This window comes from Onychostoma macrolepis, chromosome 24 (genome assembly GCF_012432095.1).
Source record: "Onychostoma macrolepis isolate SWU-2019 chromosome 24, ASM1243209v1, whole genome shotgun sequence".
In the NCBI taxonomy this organism is placed as follows: Eukaryota; Metazoa; Chordata; class Actinopteri; order Cypriniformes; family Cyprinidae; genus Onychostoma; species Onychostoma macrolepis.
In genome coordinates, this window is record NC_081178.1 from 16,521,943 (window position 1) to 16,543,797 (window position 21,855).

The following is a 21,855-nucleotide window of genomic DNA, read 5'->3' on the forward strand; positions in this document are numbered from 1 at the left end:
ATACACAAACACACTCGGTGACCTGTCACAGGCAGATGTGTAATCAGACAGGTATGTAGGCTAGACGTCTCATTCTAACACAGGGAGTGTGAGGGCAGAACTGAGCTTTGAAGGGAGATCATTTGTGAGTCAGGAGCTTGCTTGTGTATTAAATTATAATTTTAGACTTCTTTCAAGTTGATTGTGTCTTGCGGTTTTATTATGTCTTTGTGTATCCTAGTTCAAGATGGTTTTGTTTTGGTGTTTGTGTGTGTGTGTGTGTGTGTGTGTGTGTGTGTTCCCACTTTGACTGGTGTCAGGAATGCTCTGACAGGAACTAAAGCAAATGGGCCACTAAAACTAATCTCATCCTCTTTTACTGCCTTTCTCGTTCTCTCTCTCTCTCTCTCTCTCTCTCTCTCTTTCTCTCCCTTCATTCATCCCTGCCTCTCTTGTCCTCCTCCAGGGCATGTCTGTCTTTACAGACTATAGAAAAAGATATTCATCACCTAAGTTAAGACCCTGCACCCCTGCAGATACCTACTCCCACTACTTTGAAGATGAAGTTAAAGTTTCAAGGCTCATTACCTTTGCATTTGGAAAAAAAATAAATAAAAAAAAAAATCATTTTATTATATTTGTTCTGTTTTTTTATTTTGTACAATCATATATATATTTATTTAGTTTAAAAATATATTATATAATTAAAAAATATATTATTTTGTTTGTATTATTTAATTTTCTAAACAAACTCAAAATGTTCCATTATTTTTTAAAATAATTTTATTAATAATTTGTTTATTAATAATTACATTTAATTAAAATTATATATTGTAGATACATTTTTATTTTCAATTTTTACTTTATTTTCTTTTATTTATTTATTTATTTATTTTAATTTTTAAGCCACATTCATAATCTCAATTATTTTGTTTTGTTTTCTTTTTTCTTTTTGAATTTTCTTTGAATTTCTTTTTATTTAATTTATTTTTTTCTAAACCACATTCATAATAATCTCACACTTACCTTAATGAACTGCCATAACCTGTCTGGTCTGAGATTTATTTCTACTTTGCACTGTGATTATGACACTTTATTTGTCACCTGTTGGCCGAGCGTTGGCGCATGCGCATGTGTGTGTGTTTGTAAGCATGCATGGGTGTGTTTGTCACTGATTGACAGCGAGGAAACTGGCCATGTGTATGAACTTAGGACAAGCAAAAGTAGGTCACGCACACTGTTAGTAAACACTCCACTCACACAGTTTACATTTAGCAGTCGCAACCGCGACAATCTGCATTTTGTAAAAAACGCTGAACATTTGTTCTACTCTTTTTAGTTCAACAGTGACTGGCCTGGTGGTCTATTTTTATTACCTTCTCTTTTTTTTACACACACACACACACACACACACACACCATTTCATAGAAGGGCCACAGATTTCATGTTCCTCCCTGTTTCCACAGCTACACTATCACAAAGGACTCCAGCTGGCTGTGGAAAGAGAGCAAGGGATGGAGAGAAAGACGAACAGTGACCAGCCCTTTTCTAAACACACAGCAGCTGGGCCGAACTGTCATTCTGCACCCTGGCCTGCTTACACACACATACACACACACAAAAACACTCTGCGGCCCCTCCTCTGGCTTTATATCGCTTTGTGTTTCGTGCTTTTCCGATAATTCCCTTGGCATCTACTAGAGGGAGCCCAACTAACCTGTTTGAATGAGTTTTATCGTTTTTGTCACTTCTAACACACAAGCCCTCACACACTCCCATTGGTTTCCTCCGCGTCCTGCCGTCAACATGCCCAGAGGTGCGTTCAATCTCCCCTCCTAATGAAGCATGAGGCCGAAAGGGGAGTTTCTCCAGGCAGGGGCCGAAAAGAAGGGATGAATGGATGATAGAGGGGGGCAGTGAAGGAGTGGAGAGAAGGGGGTTGAGCAGGGGCCGTCTTTGATACAGTGCTGGCCCGGGTGGGGGGTAGTGTGTTTTTTAGCCAAGAGATTCACCATTCACACTCCTCTGTCGGTCGCTCGTTTGAAGCTCCTTCACAAAGAGGAGTTTGTGGGCCGGGGGCCAAAAGGGGTTTTGTCATTCACAGAGTCCCTCTCCTCCTCCTCTTTAACCTCTCGTTCATTCTTTTGCTCTTTTGAAATGAGAAATGCTTTATCGGCCAAGAACGCAGCCAATTAATGTTCAACCAACAGGCTGAATGGCTACAAAACTACACTGTAAAAATGATTTTGTGAAGGTGTAAAAGATAATTGGAGTTCATTTTGAAAAGAAAATACTTACCTCCCTCAGATTCGATCTAAAGGTTAACTACAATCGTCAGAAGTAGTTTGTTTTGCAGTAGCGTTCGGATTGTGTTAGACGAGCGGCAGATGTTGAGACCGTTTTGTTGAGAGAAAGTTGGACAAAAACATTTCAGGGAGTTTTTCTTTCTCCGTTCCTGCCTGCTGGAGTTCAGGAATTCTGTATCACACTCCACTTCCCAACTGTTGGATAAACACGATGGCCTTGAGAGCGTGTGTGTGTGCGGTTTTGGAGGCGTGACGCTTCCATGATCCAAACATCAAAGTGTATCCGTGGAAACTGTGAGGTAGTCCGTAATGCCGCTAACATGGCATGACTTGTTTTTATTCCGTGCCTTTTTTGTGTTTGCTTGCGTGTAGGTGAAAATAAAGTAATTTGGGATGCGTCCTACACATCTGGTCTTAGAGAATATATCATACTGCGGTGGCCCATGTTGTAAAAACACTATTTTTGAGACGTTTCGGCCTCTAAAAAGACTTTGACAGCTCTCTGGCAACTGACTTCCTCTTCACTTTGTGGAGTCCAGACAACCCATTGCCCTCACTGGCATGCCTTTGTGTGGATGGGACATCTGTGTGCGTTTCTGTTAGCTGACGTTTTTTATTAGAAGTTTAAATAAATGTATCTACTGTATGAGCTAAAATGCACTTATTTTTATATTTAATTATATTTACAATACTGTTTGGGGTCAGTATGTTTTTTTTTTTTGTTTGTTTGTTTGTTTTTTTTATTCGGAAAGATATTAATACTTCTATTCAGGAAAAACACATTAAATTGGTCAAAAGTGACAGTGAAGATATTTATAATGTTAAAAAAAGATTTCTATATCAGATAAATGCTAAAAAAAAATACAAATAAAAATAAATAAATAAAAATTAATGGGGGAAAAAAATCACATTTTCCACAAAAATATTAGACAGTGCAACTGTTTTAAACAACAATGATAATGAATGTTTCTTGAGCACCAAATCAGCATATTAGAATTGTTTCTAAAAAGATAATGTGACACTGAAGATTGGAGTAATAGCTGCTGAAAATTCAGCTTTTCCATCACATTTTAAAATATATTAAAATAGAATTGAATTGTTTGAAATTCTAATAATATTACTGTTTTTAATTAAAAGTAGACAGGATGAACATTTATATTTGACTATGAGAATCTCAATGCTCTTACGGTAGTGTGTGATAAGATTAAAACTTCCAGATTGTTCCAGCTTGGAAAATCACATCTGACTGTAGTTTAAAGGGCTCCAGGTGGGTGGATGTTTTGGGCTATTTGACCTGTGGTTTGCCATTTGTCACAGAAAGAGAGAGCGAGAGAGAGAGGAAAGGCTTTAGAAATAAACCGCAGGACTGGGTGGGTCAGAGAACACACACATACACGCTTGACACATGACACAGGCTCATACACACAGGTGAGAACAAGCACACACAGTGCCCGGCTCGAGTGCAGTAATAGTTTAAAGAGAAAGCCTGGCCTACTTTCCGCATGCACCGTGACCCAGTTTACATAGACTCAGACGCACGGAGCGGAGTCACAAACCTGTTCCACATCCCTTCTGTGTGTGAGAGAGCTGTTAAAAGACAGTGCATGATCTTCTTACAGTTCTGTAATCTAAAACAGATGCGCTTTGGCACACACACTCTCGTACGCTCAGATGTCATAAAGCAAAAGAGAGATCTTCCAATCTAATCCGTTCCCTTCATGTGTTCAGGAGTAATGTGTGTGTGTGTGTGTGTGTGTCTGGGCTTGCACTAACCTGCTCCTGCCAAAAGCAGGAAATGAGGGAGCTGTAAGAAAATGGACTGCCACTGTTTAGTCTCTGAACACACACACACACACACACACGCACACACAGACACACACACACACACACACACACACGCATACACAGTGTTTAGTCTTCTCCAGCAGCTGTGCTATTCTAAGCAACACAGGCAGGAAGAACAGAGAGAGCAGAAATAGATGGATGATATTGGGACAGTAATGCCAAACTCCTGTTGTAGTTTTGCTTTGCAGTACTTCACAGTAATCTACTCTAAACATGCTCTACTATACTCTGACATTACAGTGCCTACCTTACACTCTTCAACTTGTTTCCGCTCTACTCAATTCTATTTCATGATATTGTTTTTTATTTGTTTCTGTACTAAACTTTTTTTAACTATTCTACTCTACTCAACTGTATTATATTCTATTTTTTCCTCTTTCCTATTCTATTCTATTCTATTCTATTCTATTCTATTATACTCTGTTCTATTCTTTTCTGCTTTATTTAAAACTTTTCTTCTCCATTAGTTTTATTCTACTCTATTCAAATGTATTCTTTTCCAGTCTACTGTACTCAACTTTTATTTTTCTTCTATCCTTTTCTATTCCACTCCATTCAATTTTAGTTTACTCTAGTCAAGTCTGCTCAGCTCTGTTCTGTAGTATTCTACTTTATTCAGTTCTACTCAGATCCTTTCTATTCTATAATTCTATACTATTATACCAGTCTATTCTACACTACTGAAATGTATATTATCATACACTGTTTCTTCCATTTTCTACTCAACTCTATTCAATTCTATTTTGGTTGACTTTATCTACTCATTATTCTACTTTTCTATACAGTTCTAAACAACAATTATCTTCGTTTACTGAATTCTACTCTATCCAGTTGTATTTTATTATTACATTTTATATTATATCCACTCTACTTCACTTTACTGAATTACACTTTATTCTTTTCTGCTCTGTTATATTATATATTCTAGTACATCTCTACTTATTCTACATTACTTTATTCTGTTCTACTTTATTGAATTGTTCTAACTCTATAGTATTATATGCCAACTTTAAATTATTCTACTCTATTTATACCATTTTCTATTAAACTCAACTCAATTATACTATATTTTAGTTTACTTTATTGTACTCTTCTCAACTTTATTCTACTCTGTTATATTCTGCTGTGCTCAACTGTACTTCATTCTCTTTTACTCAACTTTGTTCTACTCTTTTCTGCTCTATGCAACTTTTTTCTACTCCTCAAGTCCACTCTACTCTACTGTATTTTACTCAACTCTGTTCTAACCTGTTCTAATCTATTCTAATATATTGTATTTCTGTTGTGTTGTTCTCTATATGGTACTTTAAATAGTTCCACGATACTCCAGCTTTACTTTCATTTCTTGTTTTTATCCCTTTTCACATCATGCACCTACAGTTATTGTCTTGTTATATTTTGAATGTTAAATTAATTTTTCCACTAGTTGGTCAGTTGATGAATGTGCTAATTAGTTGTGCAAAATTTCACTGAGTAACCTTTCACTTCCTCCTACTCCACAGTATCATCATGTATAACCACCTACAAGAAAACTCCACCCCCAGTCCCGCCCAGGTCAACACCCACCAGGCCATACATCTCTATAACAGCCCAGAGCAGCACAGAATCTGCACAAGATGCCTACAATGAGCTCACCGGTGCTGGTCCTGCTAACCGGGCCTTAGCAGCGGTCCAGTCGGGCCTCAGCAACTCCACAGAGAGCATAGATAGCATGAAGGCCCTGACAGCAGCCATCGAGGCAGCGAACGCTCAAGTCCACGGCCCAGCCAGCCAGCATGTGACCAACAGCACCATCACCATCACCACAGCCTCCGCCACCACTAGCGTAACACACATCTCACAGGAAGCTAAGAGAGATGCCCTCAGGAAGTGCCTGTCAATAGGGATACAGGTTGGCCACACACTCACACACACGCACATCTGGGTTGCCTATAGGGTTACAGATTGTATAAGCAATACCAAACTTACAAAGAAAACAAGAAACAGATCATTATATGTGAACTTCACTACAGCAGTCAATTTACAAAAAAAGTAAACAACAGACATTCAACTACTCATATATGTGGAAAAGTAGACTGTGTCTCAGAACCTTCAGAACAGCATACTAGTATACTACTCATATTATTTCTGTAATATAAAGATATGGCAAAAATAGTAACATTTGTATGCCAGTATGCTATTCCAAATTCAACCGGGCATTTATTATAGAATATAGGCCTACTGTGATTAAGTATGCTCTAAGATTATGTACACTATGCCCACAAATGCTGTTAAGTTTTGAGACAGCCATAATTAATGGTATATTCTCTGAATAATTCAAAATTTACTTCTGACACCCAGACTCCATATTGAATGTGCGTGTGTCTGTGTTTAGGTGGACGGTCCTGAGGAAACCAACCAATCAGAAGTGCACTGCAAGTTTCAGTCGGTCGGCATTCAAGTAGAGGAGGAGAGATGGTAAGTTTATCTACACCCACTCACTCTCTCTCACACACACACACATACACAGCGTATGCCATTACATCTCCACCCTTTAACTCCCAACATGTGCTCATTCAAATAAGATAAAGTCACTTAAAGCATTACAGATGTGAGGATAGTGACTTTAAAAGTTGAAGAATGGAAGGTGTAATAGGAGAGAGAAAGGAAAGTGAAAGAGAGAGAGTTGTCATTTCAAGCACATGCTCCTTTGACAAAGACCCTCCCATTTTCTGTCTCTATTTCACACACGCAGCTGTCCCTATCATGGTGGTTTGGACATTGGGGCCTCCTGAAAGGGTAAAGGAGTGGGAGGCAGAGAGACAGCTGCTCTGTGTGTGTATGCGGGTGTGTCTGTGTGTGCGTGCACGGCCATCTGTTGCTGTGCCCATTATGAAGCAGGCAGGCTGCTGGGTCACAGACATGGTCAAGTATCGACCCCCCGTCTCACTTCTCTCTCTCTTGCTTTCTTTTGCTTTCTCTGACTCGTACACCCTCAGATGTCACTGTTTTAGCACCCTGTGAGAGGGAGGGACATAACGACAGGAGGAGGTAGAGGCCGCTAGATGCTCAGTCTCTGTGTGTTTCCCTTAAAGTTCTGCTATAGGTCCAGCCGAAGCATCGTAAAATCACTGTCTTGTAGCCAAAGCGCTGCTCAAGAGTACAGATCAAATGCCAGAGCAAATAGGTTACACTCACACACACATACTGTGTGTAAACAGTTGTTTTACAGGAGGTTGGGTATGTTTAGAGTCAGTTGTCCTTTTCCAAAACCAAGTGAACTGTCTATGGAAGCAATATTTAAGACATGCTTCCAACGCTGGTACCTCACAGACACCTCGTCTCAGCCAGATTTAAAACAATATCACAAATATCCTTCATAACCGACAGAATAATGCATTATTTATTGAAAAAAATAAAATAAATTGGTGTTGTTTATGAATTTATTACATTCAGTACAAAAAGGTATTTAAAAAAAAATACTATTTTTATTATTATACTTTGAACATTGCCTATTAAAATATACTTGCATATATGTGTTATGTGTATGTAGTTAGATTAGCAACATGCTAACATCACAATATTAGTTATAAATACATTTCATTAAGTACTGAAATGTATAAAAATTTTGTTTAAAATACACTACACCCAGTATTTGTGTGCTATGCATTTTTGTGCTTTATAGAGTGTTTAGAGTGTTTATATCTTTAAGATGTCAGTTTTACATTCTAAATCACAAACGTCTTTTTGACATCTGATAGAAAACGACTTAAAGACATATTGCAGATGAACAAACTAAAAATACATCTTGCAGACATCAAATAGACATCTCCGTGATGTACGTGTGTTATCAGGGTTATTTTATTCAATACTGGTAAGATTAAAATAGTTCAGTTTAAAACTGAATTGTTTACTATATCATGTTGGTAGTTTAGCAACATGCTAACATCAGTCTCTGCTAATGTAGATTGTTACAGATTGTGTTTAAGATGCTGTTTTAGTAGGGAGCTGCCTATATAGGAGCTTACTAGGTTTTGGAATTTAACCAATATGTGTATGTGTACACATGTATATGAGGTTTGGGCTGGTAGCTGCCAGCATTGAGGAGTTGAGGGCAGCAGATTCCTAGACGGTGAGAGAGGGACACACATAACACACACACACACCCGCACAGGTCGCCGGTATTTGGACTTTGCTGAAGCATGCCTTTGTAACTGAGAGGGAATACAGCTGTAAAACACTGGCACACACACACACACACACATGGCTCTCTTAGCACAGGTCTGCTCTTGTTTCCTGCTGAAGTCAGAGCCTTTGAACTGTACGTAGAGACTCCTTTAGCACGTCATACACTCTTTTCCTCCTCCTTGGTGCGGTAGGAACGAAGGAAATTAAGGAATGAGCCCCAAACCAATCAAGTCTGGCTTCTTTTGCTCTGGGGAGGTGCACTATAGCAGGTACAAAGTCATATGTGGTACTGACAAACTGCTGAGCTCCAATACTTGTCTAGATAGATAGATAGAAAGATAGATGTGTATTTTCATATGTAAGATAAACAAAATAATAAAGGAAAACATGCCATTGAAAGTAATTCTGGTAATAATAAAAAGGTGAACTTCTGACACTGTGTCTTCCATGTCACACCCTTCAGAGGTTTTGGTGCTGTGGTGGTCTTAGTGGCTTTAACATGTGGCCCTCCCTTGCTAGAAGCATCTTGAAAAATGAATGTGTGTGGGTGTTCTCGTGTCTATTGATAGCTTTGGGTAATATATAAAGCTCTGAGTCCACCATAGGTTAGTTTCAACCTCAAACAGACCATCTCGTACATAAATAGAAAATCCAGATTCAACCTGATTGGCTGGCTATGACACAATTTTCAGTCATGGTACCATGGTAAACTGATATCAGTGTGATTTTGAGTGGATGTATGAAGTCAGGTTTTGATCATCATTATGGACAATGATGAAATAGTTAGCTCATTTAGGCATATTGTTTTGTCATTTATATTTCTTGCCATTGCCATTTGGTTTAATATTTTGTCATCTAATACAATGAAATGTATTCCTTTTTTATTTGTGGCTTGAGTGTCCAGATATTTTGGGGGCCACTTTATGTATTTTAGGTTCAAATGTAAAAAGAATCTGTTGTAAAGCAGTCTGCCATAGTTACATTTAACTATGAACATGAGACGCGCGCGCACACACACACACACACACACACGAACGCTTTCTTATGATATGATTTACAGGAGGCAATGATTACTACCATGTGAGCGGAACAAGAAATGAATACGCTCCTCTCTCTCTCTTTCTCTTGTGCCCTTTATTTGTCTCTCTTCCTCTCTACAGGAAGTAGTTAACTGATATGAAACAGGCCTCTCTGACACACACACGCACACACACCAACAATCTAAAATGGTCTTTAATAGGAAACAAATGGTTAAAAAAGACATCAGAGCTCAGTATGTTGTGAAGGAGCACAGACACAGATTATTGGAAGGATGGGTGAAAATAATGATCGTTCAGGTCATGAAAAAATGAAAAAAATACTCACAATTTATGGCCTGTATGTGCTATCATTCTTTGTGTTGTGCACTCTCAGAAATAAAGGTACAAAAGCTGTCATTGGGGTGGTACCTTTTCAAAAGGTACACTTTTGTAACTATTAGGTTCAAATATGTACACTTTAAGTACTAATATGTACCTTTAAGGTACCAAAATGGACCCTTTAGGTACAAACATGTACCTTTTGAAAAGGCACCGCCCCAGTGACAGCTTTTGTACCTTTATTTCTGAGAGTGTGCCTTCTAATAAGCCAAAATTCAAACGCTCAGATGCACAGACACAGCCGACACACACTCAGGGTATGGTGAGAGATGTCAGTGTGCTTCAGTGCACCTGAATAGAGCAGGTGTCCTACATCTCCAATACACACACACACCAGGCAAACACAGAGTAGCTGATCTAAGCCACATCGCTTTGAAATGTTATCCCTCTCTATTCCTACAGGTGTGTGTCTGTGTGTTTGTTACACTTGTATTTGATATCATGGCCTACAGTTACCTAGAAGGAAATTTTAACAGAAAATTACAAGCCAGTTACTGTATTTATTTATTTATTTATTTACTTTTTTTTTTTTAATCTTAAGTATTTGAAGTGTTTGTTTTTACAGCATTTTCAACATTATGGTGCATTAGTAAGATCTCATTTCAAAGCATTTTTAAGCATCATAGGCATGTTTATAATTCATTTTAATGGAGTTTTTGGCTACAGAATGTTTTATATTTTTATTACATTTCTTAATGATTTAATTTTTGGCAGCGGCTATTTGCACTAAATGCCACAAAGTGGAAATAGCAATGGGTTCTATTTACACAAGGTGAAAATAGCTGTATTTTTTAGTGATATGCTATTTACACTAATTGCAAATAGCCTGCCTTGTTAGCAGAGGCTAACTACACCTACCAACGTGTGGTTGGGTTATACAACATTTGCAAAAGATGCCTGTCAAGCAACAGCAGCAGTAAGTAAGGTGCACGGTGGTAACTTTTGATGTGACCGCGATCGACCAAAGTTCGAATCTGCCTTTTGCGGAACTCATTCTTCTCCCATTTCCCATCACATATCAGATTGGAAAAGCATTTATTTTCAATAAAAATAAAGGAAATATTCGAAGAGTGGAAATAAAGTGCCTTACGGGTATTTAATTATAAAATGTATATGTGTAGGTTTAGGGGTAGGTGTATTGAGGGCTTTATTGTTCCAATAGTGTGGCATCTATTTAATAATTTTATTAAAAATTAGAATTTACACTCAATATGTTATTATTTAATTACTACAATACTAAGGTGCAAATATCTGCCACTATTTACACTAAGTGGCATCTACTATTTACACATAGTACAAAGAAAATACTATTTTTATATAGTGTGAATAGAATCTATCCCTATTTGCTCTTAGTGTAAATAGACATTCCATTCATTTTAACATTTTTGATAATAGAGAATAGCATATTAACCACATTTGTGACACTGGATCACAAAACCAGTCATATTTATAGCTCATCTGAAAACTGAATAAATAAGCTTTCCATTGATGTATGGTTTGTTATGATTGGACAATATTTGGCCGAGATTCCTATTTGAAAATCTGGAATCTGAGGGTGCAAAAAAATCTAAATATTGATAAAATCGCCTTTAAAGTTGTCCAAATGAAGTTCTTAGCAATGCATATTACTAATAAAAAATTAAGTTTTGATATATTTATAGTGGGAAATTTACAAAATATCTTCATGGAACATGATCTTTACTTAATGTCCTAATGATTTGGCTATTGCTACAAATATACTCCAGCGACTTAAGACTGGTTTTGTGGTCCAGGGTCACATTTTACCATTATAACAACCATTTTTTTTTACTTTTTAAAATAACATTCTGAAAAATATACACTACCATTCAAACGTTTGGGGTTAGCATAAAAGGTGTTATTTTTTCCCACCATATTTTGGTCAACACTTTCAACACAAACTATACAACATGGTTCATCTTTTCTTTCCAGCTACCGCAGAGTTACACGCTCCAACAGCGTCACCACTGCCGTTCAAGCTGATCTTGACCTTCTGGAGGGTCTTGGCGACGAGCAGTTCACACAGACCCACCAGGGGCCCATTGTCCACCAGTCGTCGCGAGATGCTGCCACTTCTACTGTCAGCATCCAGGGCTCTGGGAACCACTACCATGCCTGTGTCCAAGATGAGTACACCGACGTGGGCTTTGACCCCTCCATTCTGCCCCCTCCAGACCCCTGGATGGATGGAGCCATGGATGAGGAATATGCAAGTGGGGTGTCAGGGTCCGTGTGTCCGCAGGACGGACGCTGGTTTCTGAAACTGCTGCAAGCAGAGGTGGAGAGGATGGAGGGGTGGTGCAAACAGATGGAACAGGATGAGAGAGAGAATGAGCTTCCAGAAGACAGTGAGTAACTCTGAGATAATGACTATCAAAAAAGTAGTAGGCTGCCTATCTAGACAGCATTATTAGGCATTCAGATGTATATAGATGTTGTGGAAGTTATACTCATTTAGATTAGATTGTTCGATTTAACAACATTGTGGTTATTATAAACTCATGTTTGATTCAACTGCATTTTGGGACTCATTTATTATATTTGATTTAAATGCAATGTTTTTATTCACATTAACTTTCAATGTTAAATTGACATTAAACAAAGTCAGTCGTATTAAAAATATGTCATGGCATGACACCCATAAACAGACAGGTTTTTATGCATAGTTAATAGATTACATTATTAGGTTGCTTTGACCATCGTCCATATAGTGCACTATAGATCAACATAATCTATAAAGGTCAGAATCAAGATATTTCATGATATAGTTAATGCGTTTGGGAATGTTTAGAATAAAAAGGAAAAAATAAATAAAACATAAGTGCTGTTGGCTGCTGTGTGTCACATGATGACCCCACCCCAACTTGTGCCCCCTCAAAAATAATGAGTGCATGATGCCCCTGTAGGCAACTCACAATTTTCTGAGTTATTCTACACTACACAGGAAAGTAATTTTAGCAAAATGGCTTTGGTAGCTAAATCATTGAATTTCCAATTCCACCATGTTATTTTAAAGTCAAGTAGTCATTTTGATGCAAAACTAAAGTGACATTTGTACAGACTGTGTCTAAGTCATTTGGAGAATAATCAGCCACTTTAACAAAACTACCAGTGCACAAGGTCATTTCACAGTCTGGTTACCTCCGGCCAGACTCTTTCTTTTTATCCCACTTCCCGCCTTTTCCCTGCTCAAGCACACACACCCACACACACGGCGCAGTGACCATCTTCGTGTCAGTCACAAAGCCTGCTTGTTCATCTATCTCCTGTCTGTCTCCCTCTCACATACCAGACATTTCTACCAGCAGGGAGCCACCCGTCTCCCTCGTTTCTTTTGCTCCCTCTTTCTCTGTATATTTTCTTTTTCCTCTCACTGTTTCTATATCTGTCTCCTTCCACTCTCTCTCTTCTCTAACCCTTCCCTCTTTCCCTGAATACATAAAATATGCTAATCTGTCCGATGACAGCACATTGTTTGCCATATGGTCTCTTGCTGCTGCATATGTTAAACAGAGCGAGTTCATTTTGTCGGATCTCTGTTTAAACTGCCTCATGCCTCCAATCCACAGAGACACGCTGCAGTCACTCCTCAGGCCACAGCAAAAGCCTTTATATGACCCCCGCATGGCAAACATTAGCTTCCTTTAAGAGAATTCACTGCTGTTTGGTAATCTGATATGCTATTTACTCTTTTTCACTCTTAATCTATTTTTTTACATCACATTGATCTGTGTGTGTGTGTGTGTGTGTGTGAGTGTCTTGGGTCGTTGGCTTTGGCGGGTGTTTGTTTGGTGTACATGGTAAACACTCCCCCTGCTCCTCTGGTTCCTGCATTTGGGTTCCCAAGCCTTGGATATTTATGACCCTTTATCACTTCAAAGAGACAGCATTTAAACATTAACTGAGTGTCTAAGCCTTTGTGACACACACATATCCACTACTGTGTTACTGCGTTGAATCTCTCATACTGTTCTCTCATCAACTTTTCAAGCTACTTAATCCAGTTTTCTTTTACTAAACTTGTTTTCCACAGCTGATTCTCTATTTTTTATTATTTTTTTTGTCTGTGTTTAGTTCTCGGCAAGATTCGAAGTGCGGTGGGTAGTGCTCAGTTGCTGATGTCGCAGAAATTTCAGCAGTTCCGGGAGCTCTGTGAAGAAAACTTGGTACGTATGGAGCACACATCCATCAGCCAATCAGAGCAGAGCTGCACTGGGTAGCCCTGCCTCAAATGGAAATGTTAGCCTGAGCAGTATTAAATCAGTATTACCCAATTAGATATTATGTCTCTTTTTTTTTTTTTTTTTTTAAATTAACAGATGTTTTGTGTATAATCTGTTCTCTGGCTGTCAGAATCCCAATGCCCACCCACGGCCCGTGTCTCAAGATCTGGCAGGATTCTGGGACATGCTGCAGCTGTCCATTGAGAACATCAGCCTGAAGTTTGATGAGCTACACCAGCTGAAAGCTAACAACTGGAAAGCACTGGAGCCTCCTGAGAGAAAGGTACAGATTTTACATCACAAATCCAGATGCATTACACACTCTCTAAAAATGGTTAAGAATGCCACAGTTGTCACATATTAATTTGCAACGCAGTGTAAATACAGTGCAGTGCCATTTCGTTGGCATGCTTAAGATAAATGATTGGTGTATTGTAACTGTTCGATGTATGTCAGAGTAGATGTTGTATTATTTAATGCAAACAAGAAACAAGTATTCTGTTCGATATGCCATTCTGTATTGAACAGTTCCCCCAAATTGAAATTTTGTCATTATTTACTTGTTCCAAACTGGTATATTTTCCCCCCAAATTAACTGTTTTGACTAATTATTGTACAGTTTGCTCTTTCATCACATATAAATTAAGCCTGAGGCCTTCAAGCTTAAAGAACGGCACAAACACAGCATTTAAGCATTTTAAAAGTAGTCCATATGACTTTTGCATTATATTCCTGGTTTTCTGAAGTCATACGATAGCTTTTTGTGAGGAAACGATCAGAAAAATTAGAGTCGTTATATGAGCTATTAACTGCTGCCATCAGAAATTGAGTCACTGAGTTGAGAATCGAATCAGTCCAATTTGTCACCGAATCATTTGGATCACTGTTGTGAACTGATTTATGTCTGTGAACTGGTTTAAGTCTTAAAAATTTGTAAGCTGAACCAAATAATCATTAAAAGGAATTAAAATAATGATTTGTTTGTGATTCAGACATAACTACTTCTCTCATGAATTCTTATGAACAAGCCAAGGAGTGCTAGGGCAGATGTCAAGTCACATGGAGTACTTTAACAATGCTTTTATGGTGCTTTTGTGTCCTTTTTGAAGCTCCACAGATCCAGTTCCTTTTTATAGGAGTTGTATGGAGAAGAACAGCCAGCACTTTATTCAAAATTTCACTAATGGACAGTTTTCTGTATTTGCATTCGATTAAATATGGCATGTACTCTGACTCTTTGACTATTGCTTCATTATTTAATATTTTATTTGAATGTTTATCTTATTTTATTAATATATGCTGCATGTGTTATGCTTTGATCTGATTTGTTTTGCTCATTTTCTTATTATTTTCTGTGTTTGACAGTGATCTGGTTTTGAGGCGATGCTCCCAAATTGCACGATGCATGTGGTTTACATCCAGTGGTCCCGTTCATCTCATGCCAAATGGGTTGAACTCTTAGCTGGCAAAAATGGCTAAGATCTCACTTAATGTATTTGGCTGATGCCTGGCACTCACACACAACTAAATATTGCCGATGACCCAACAGATGACCCCATAATTGCATGCATTAGCAGTGTTGTGTTACGTCAAGGAGTGGCACTAACCAGTTTGTCGTTGCTGTCCAGGAGAGGCGCGTACCTCCTCCGGTACCCAGGAAGCCGGGGAAAGGTCCCATGCTGCTAGTGAGAGACCGGTCTTTGGAGGGCTCCCAGCGGTTGGAGGCCCGTAAGCGGCTGTTAGCGGCTAAACGCGCTGCTGCCTCTCAGCGCCAGAGCTCTGCTACAGAATGCGCCGACAGCATTGAAATATACATCCCAGAGGCCCAAACACGATTATAAACACTGAAATCCGGGTGCTCAGAAGCATAAATAGACACACACACACACACACACACACACACACACACACATCTTCAACCATAACACAATAGCACTGAATGACAAAGGCAGGGTAGCTGTAACATAATCACTCCTCTTTTCTTGTGTAAAAGAGAGTTTCTTCACTGTGGGCTTCTACTGTATGTATTTACAACTTAATTTTACTCTATTCCTCCATCCCGCCATTTGTAGCTCCCTTGTTAAACTCCCAAAGACTTTTAATGTTTCTATTAGACACTCTATATTTAATTGTTAAAATAACCAATAATATATATATATATATATATATATATATATTCATGCCTAAAATACAATATATTATTATGTCTGTTGATATTACTACCCAAATAATGCACACTACTACTGAATTTTATTATTTAATTTGTCGTTTTTTGCAGTTACCGTGTAAGAGCCATATGTCTTGTGTTCTCAAAGAGGACATAACTTCTAAAAGGGCAACATACCGATCACTTCTGAAGATTTTAATGCCAATGTAGCCACAAATGCAGTGTATGTATGTAAATGTGTGTGTCAGGCTTTTAGTACATGTATTACACTCTCTCACGTGTCACCCTGCACCTCTGAGACAGGGCGAGGTTGTTCTGTTTTCAGTATCAGGGGATAGAATGGAAAAACCACCTCTTCTCTTCTTTCTTCTCATATTTTTCAACTCCCACTCGGTCATCCTCTCCCGTCCTCTCAAACCATCCTATCTCCTTTCCTGTCTGCTCACTATCATCTCCCATCAGCAGTGCCACTCACCTGTTTGACTGACATAGATGTCCATTGTATCTATCAAATGTGACACATTTATCTGTCACCGCTCAACGTGTTCACGTCATTGACAGAAGCGCTGTCAGAACACGCCACTCTTCACGGCTCTGATTCATTAGCCATTCATAAATTAGCAATGTGTCACGTTAAGAAACGTTACATACAGGCAGTCAGGGATTTCATTCAGCATTAAGCCCCGTTCACACTGACAGCAATGAAGTGATGCGAAGTCTTTATTTTTCAAAGATTTCAGTGACCTGAACAAGGCGGTGCAATGTGACCATATCCAATGAATTGCTACTTTATTTATTTTGGTTGCGACTAAGTCACAACAGTCGCAATTATGAAATAAATATTCACAATCTATAAAGCCACAATTGTGACCCACAATTGACACTTTATGGATTGTGAATTTTTATTTCATTACTGTGATTGTAGTGACTTAGCGTAATTATAATTTTATGTTAATTGCGACTATATCGTAATTATTACTATTTCTCACAATTGCGTTTAACATTCTAACAGTATATCACAAGAGATTTTATTTCTCATAATTATGATTTAACGTAATGTAATTGTGGTTTTAGATGTTAATTGTGATAATAACATAACCGTGACTGTTTCTCGCAATTGCGTTTTCATGTGTCATAGTCACACAATATATTACAATTGTGACGATATATCACAAGATATTTTATATCTCTTAATTGAGACTTTACTTCATATAATTGCGGTGATAATAGTTTAATTTTAGGTGATAATTGTGATTTTATATCGTAATTGTGACTTTATTTTTCGCAATTACATTTTTATATCTTTTATATGAGTCGCATTATTAGTATACCTCAGTTGTGATTCTGTATATCGCAAGAGATTTTTTCTCGTAATTGTGACTTTACTTAATGTTTTTCCAATTTTAAGTTTATATCGTAATTGTGATTTTATTACTTTTACTCTCATAATAAATATATCACAGTTGTGACCCTATATATCAGGAGAGTTTTTATTTCTTGTAACTGTGGCTGAACGTAATTGCAAACGTATATCAAAAATTTCAACTTTATTTCTCAATTGCAGCTCACAACTATATTTTAACTTTGTTGTGGCTTATTTAACTTAACAGCTACTCCTCCAGCAATAAAATCGCTGTCAGTGTGAATGGCCACAACAACACAGGACATTTTCTAATTCTATGGCATTAAATAGCTCCGCCCACTGTGAAATCGCATTGGTTTATTCTGCTCTTCATAACTAAACATTAAACATCTGATTGGCTGTGATCATGTCATGTCACTCAGCAGTTTCTTGTTCAGTATGGGCAAATTATCTTGGCAGTAAACTCATCACATCGTGCCCTGTTAGGACATTTTGTTGAACTTGGCATAAGATTCTTTTAAAAAATGCACATTATTTAGCATATTCTGTAAATATATAAATGATGAATTATAAAACTCCTTCCTGACTGCTTACTAATATAGCTCCTCACTATATTTGTCTAAATGTTTGTATAAATGAATATAAAGTAAAATATCAGTATTTTATAATGGAGTTGTAGCGATATTTAAAACCCAAATAAACACATTTAAACTCGCATACCATCATTGCCCTCTTTAGCATTGCTATATAATTCAATAATTTCAATAATGCTTAAAGTATCATTTTAAATAATACAACTGCAATGTCACAGTTCGATAAATGTAATACATACACATTTTAGTTAAAAACTCAAATTTTGATGAGTAATTTATTCATTATATTTATAATCACAAGTTAGCATGATAGTCTTTATCCTCGGCCAAGTCAGTCAAGTGTGTGTGTTTTTTTTTTCCCACATCAAGTGCATGTACCCAAGTGCTTCCTAATTTACCTGAAGGCATCTCTTTTTTTTTTTCACCGATATGTAGCACAGTTAATACTTTGTAATATAGATCAGCTACTTTGTGTTTTTATTTATACTAAGATGTATATACTTTCAGCAACCCTGTGGAGACAGTGCAAATAAACACATGTATCAATGCAGAGCACATAACATCAGTTTATTATTTTTCTATTTAAGGAAACCTACTTTAACCATTGAATTACACTCTTGTGCTGCTCATGTAATTGATTTGTAAACAGCGCTGCATCTTAGTTGCACTGACGGGTTACTCAATACTAGTCAAAACCTAACTGCACTGTCTCATATTTTTCAATAACTGATAATACTAATTTGCACTTGTTAAATATGTTAAATAAACAGAGCTATTTCTTTTTTCTTTCTCAGAATATTTCACTGTGGATAGACACATCACTATAAATATATATATTGATATTAATTTCCCAGCAGCCAAATGTGCAGCCATTCTCTATTTTCATAGACAGTTCAGTTGCATTGGCTTTAGTTTGATCCTGTTAGTGTTTATCTTATTAACTAAACTCTTAGTTCCAGTTATTATGCACTAGAGCCCTTCTACTGTGGTTAATGTTTGTTTGAAATATTATTGATGTTTAAACGCTCGGCCTTAATTTATGAATATATGATAGTCATGCACAACGTAGCCTCAGGGGAGACTATATAACGTGTGTATGAATGTGCGTGTATGTTTGTGTATGTGTATATCATGAAGAGGTCTTATACTGGAGATGTTACGGTACCAATTAAAGCATTCAATATTGATGACAAAATACCCATTCATATTGATATTTCTGTATCAATGTGTTCAGTAGTATTTCATAGCATTTACAGTCCAAATTGACACCAAAATTAGGAATAATTTTGTTTTGGACAATCAGTGATTAACACAAAGGAAATCCATGTCATTTTATTTGTAAAAAAAAAAAGATATAAATAAAATGATACTGAAATGTTTATTGAAATATTAATTGATTACATTTCATTTTTAGTATTTAAAGATATATTTATGAGACATAGAGAGATATTTTGTGAGACTATATAGCACTTAAGTTTTTGCCGAAAGTGATCACAATCTCATTTTCTTAACTGTTGTCATTCACTGATGTGAAAATATCAGTTTATATCTGGCAACATGATAAGTCCTGACTTTTTAGGGTTTTATCTCCCAAAATAGAAGATTAGGCTGTGTATTGTTGCCAAAATGTGGTCTGTGCACCCACCACAATGTTTTGGGAAATGAAGGCAGAATATTATGTATTTACTGTTCTCGTAAAGGCATAAACTTTATCTAAATGACTGTGTGTAAATACATGAATGTTCTTCATTGTAAATGTAACCTACATCTAAGGATATCTTACTACTTACATTTTGTATTTATTGTAACAACACTGTTGATGTTATGGCACGTGTATGAAATTTTGATCATTAAAACATTACAGATGCTCACAGCCATGGAGTGATTCATTTCCAAATAAATGTATGTTTGCTCTGTCCTGAATGAATGAATGAATTAGTTCTCAGAATTGTGACTTTAATTGTCATTGTTGCGAAATCTCGCAATAATGAAAGTCCTACAATTGCAGTTTAATAATAATACGTTTATTTTATAAAGCACCTTTAAAAGCAGCTTCTCAAAGCGCTGAACACAATGTAATCAAATACAATGAAAAGCAAAACAAAATCAATAAGCTAATGCAAGTTTAAAAAAAATGTCTTAAGTTGAACTTTAAAACCATCATAATTCTGAACTTCCCTAAGTTCAAGAGGCAGAGAATGTCACCCATAGATCTTAGATGTGTTTGAGGAACAACCAACAAGTTTGACTTGAGAGGAGTGCAATCTACAACTAGGAGTGTTTGGATGCAACAATTCTGTGAGGTAATGAGGTGCCAGGCCATGTAATGCTTTAAGGAAAGGACGTGACATGTGGCCAAGTATGGTGACCCATACTCGGAATTTGTGCTCTGCATTTACCCATCCAAGTGCATACACACAGCAGTGAGAAGTGAACACACACCCAGAGCAGTGGGCAGCCATATTGCTGCGGTTGGGGGTTCGGTGCCTTGCACAAGGGTCTCACCTCAGTCGTGGTATTGAGAGCCCTGGATATTCACTACCCCCCACGTACAATCCCTGTCGGACCTGAAACTCAAACCCGCAACCTCGGGTTACAGGTCCGACTCTCTAACCATTAGGCCACAACTGCTTAAAAGTAAGCATCATAATTTTAAAATCCACTCTAAACCTGACCGGGAACCAGCTGGAACCACTGGAGTAATATGACTGCCAATCCTAGTCCCAGTTAAAATCCTAGTGGCTGAATTTTGTACATATTGCAACTTATTAAGTGTAGATTTAGAAGCTCCGGCTAAAAGAGCGTTACAATAGTCCAGGGGTTCCCAAACACGTTCCTGGAGCCTCCCCAACACTGCACATTTTGCATGTCTCCTTTATCAATCACACCTGATTCAACTTATCAGTTCATTAGTAGAAACTCAGACAAAGGGACATTTTGTGTGTTGAGACATTTATCTCAGAGTTGTAACTCTGTTTGTCATAATTCTCTTTATTTCTCATAACTGCGACTTTATTTCTCCCAATTGAAATCTCACAACTATTTATATTTCTCAACATATCTTAAAATTCTGACTGTGATAGACACTTAGCATACATTTTGGTTTGGCGGTATGGTTCTGTTCTGGGCAAAAACTCCTATCCATGCAGCCTGTCATGAATGAGCAGGGAGAGCAGCAATAATAATAACCCCCCCAAGGCTTACCAGAACAGAACCAAGCAGATCATTAATGTATTTAATTACATTTAGTGTAACACATTACTCAAGATTAGGGAGTCTGATTTAACAGGAATGTCAGAAGCCAAGTCCTGACTGTGGCGAAAGGAGGAGTTGGGGATGGAGGAGGGTAATTGCTCCCGAGCAAGCAAAAGCTGCTGAATAATACTGAAGAGCGCTTATGCAGGGATGCCGTCATTGCCGTGATGTCGTATTCCTATAGGTAGATGTGATCAGCTGAGAGTCAGCTGATGCAAGCTTGACTCACATGACCTGCCAGAGCTATTATTCTTGTATTATATATATACTGTGAGTGTGACAGTTTTCTCATAATTTCCCTTATTTCAAGTAATTGCGACTGTTGTAATTGTAACATTATTTTAGACAATTGCAACTATTTCTCACAGTTCTGACTTTATATCTCACAATTTGGCTTTTTATCTCACAGTTGCAACAATTTCACATAGCAATTTTTGTGTCACCGTTGTGACACCTCACAATTGTCATATCACAGCTGTGGTTTTATCTCTCGTAATAGATACATAGCTCACAATTGTGAC

The 21,855-nt window shown here is 37.5% G+C and overlaps 1 protein-coding gene across 9 annotated transcripts in view; it reads left to right on the forward strand.

Annotated features, from left to right (window-relative positions):
* dlgap1b (discs, large (Drosophila) homolog-associated protein 1b) overlaps positions 1-19,952 on the forward strand; it is a 110,413-nt gene extending 90,461 nt beyond the window's left edge. For 8 of the 9 annotated variants that reach the window (XM_058764858.1, XM_058764854.1, XM_058764862.1 and 5 more), the window contains 6 exons: positions 5,633-6,021; positions 6,505-6,587; positions 11,666-12,081; positions 13,808-13,899; positions 14,087-14,239; positions 15,585-19,952. In XM_058764858.1, the coding sequence (XP_058620841.1) occupies positions 5,633-6,021; positions 6,505-6,587; positions 11,666-12,081; positions 13,808-13,899; positions 14,087-14,239; positions 15,585-15,797 (1,346 nt within the window). In that variant the 3' untranslated portion in view covers positions 15,798-19,952. Of the gene's footprint in view, positions 1-5,632; positions 6,022-6,504; positions 6,588-11,665; positions 12,082-13,807; positions 13,900-14,086; positions 14,240-15,321 lie in introns of all 9 variants that reach the window. The other variant, XM_058764863.1, reaches the window with a different exon arrangement.
* The last annotated feature ends 1,903 nt before the right edge of the window (positions 19,953-21,855 follow it).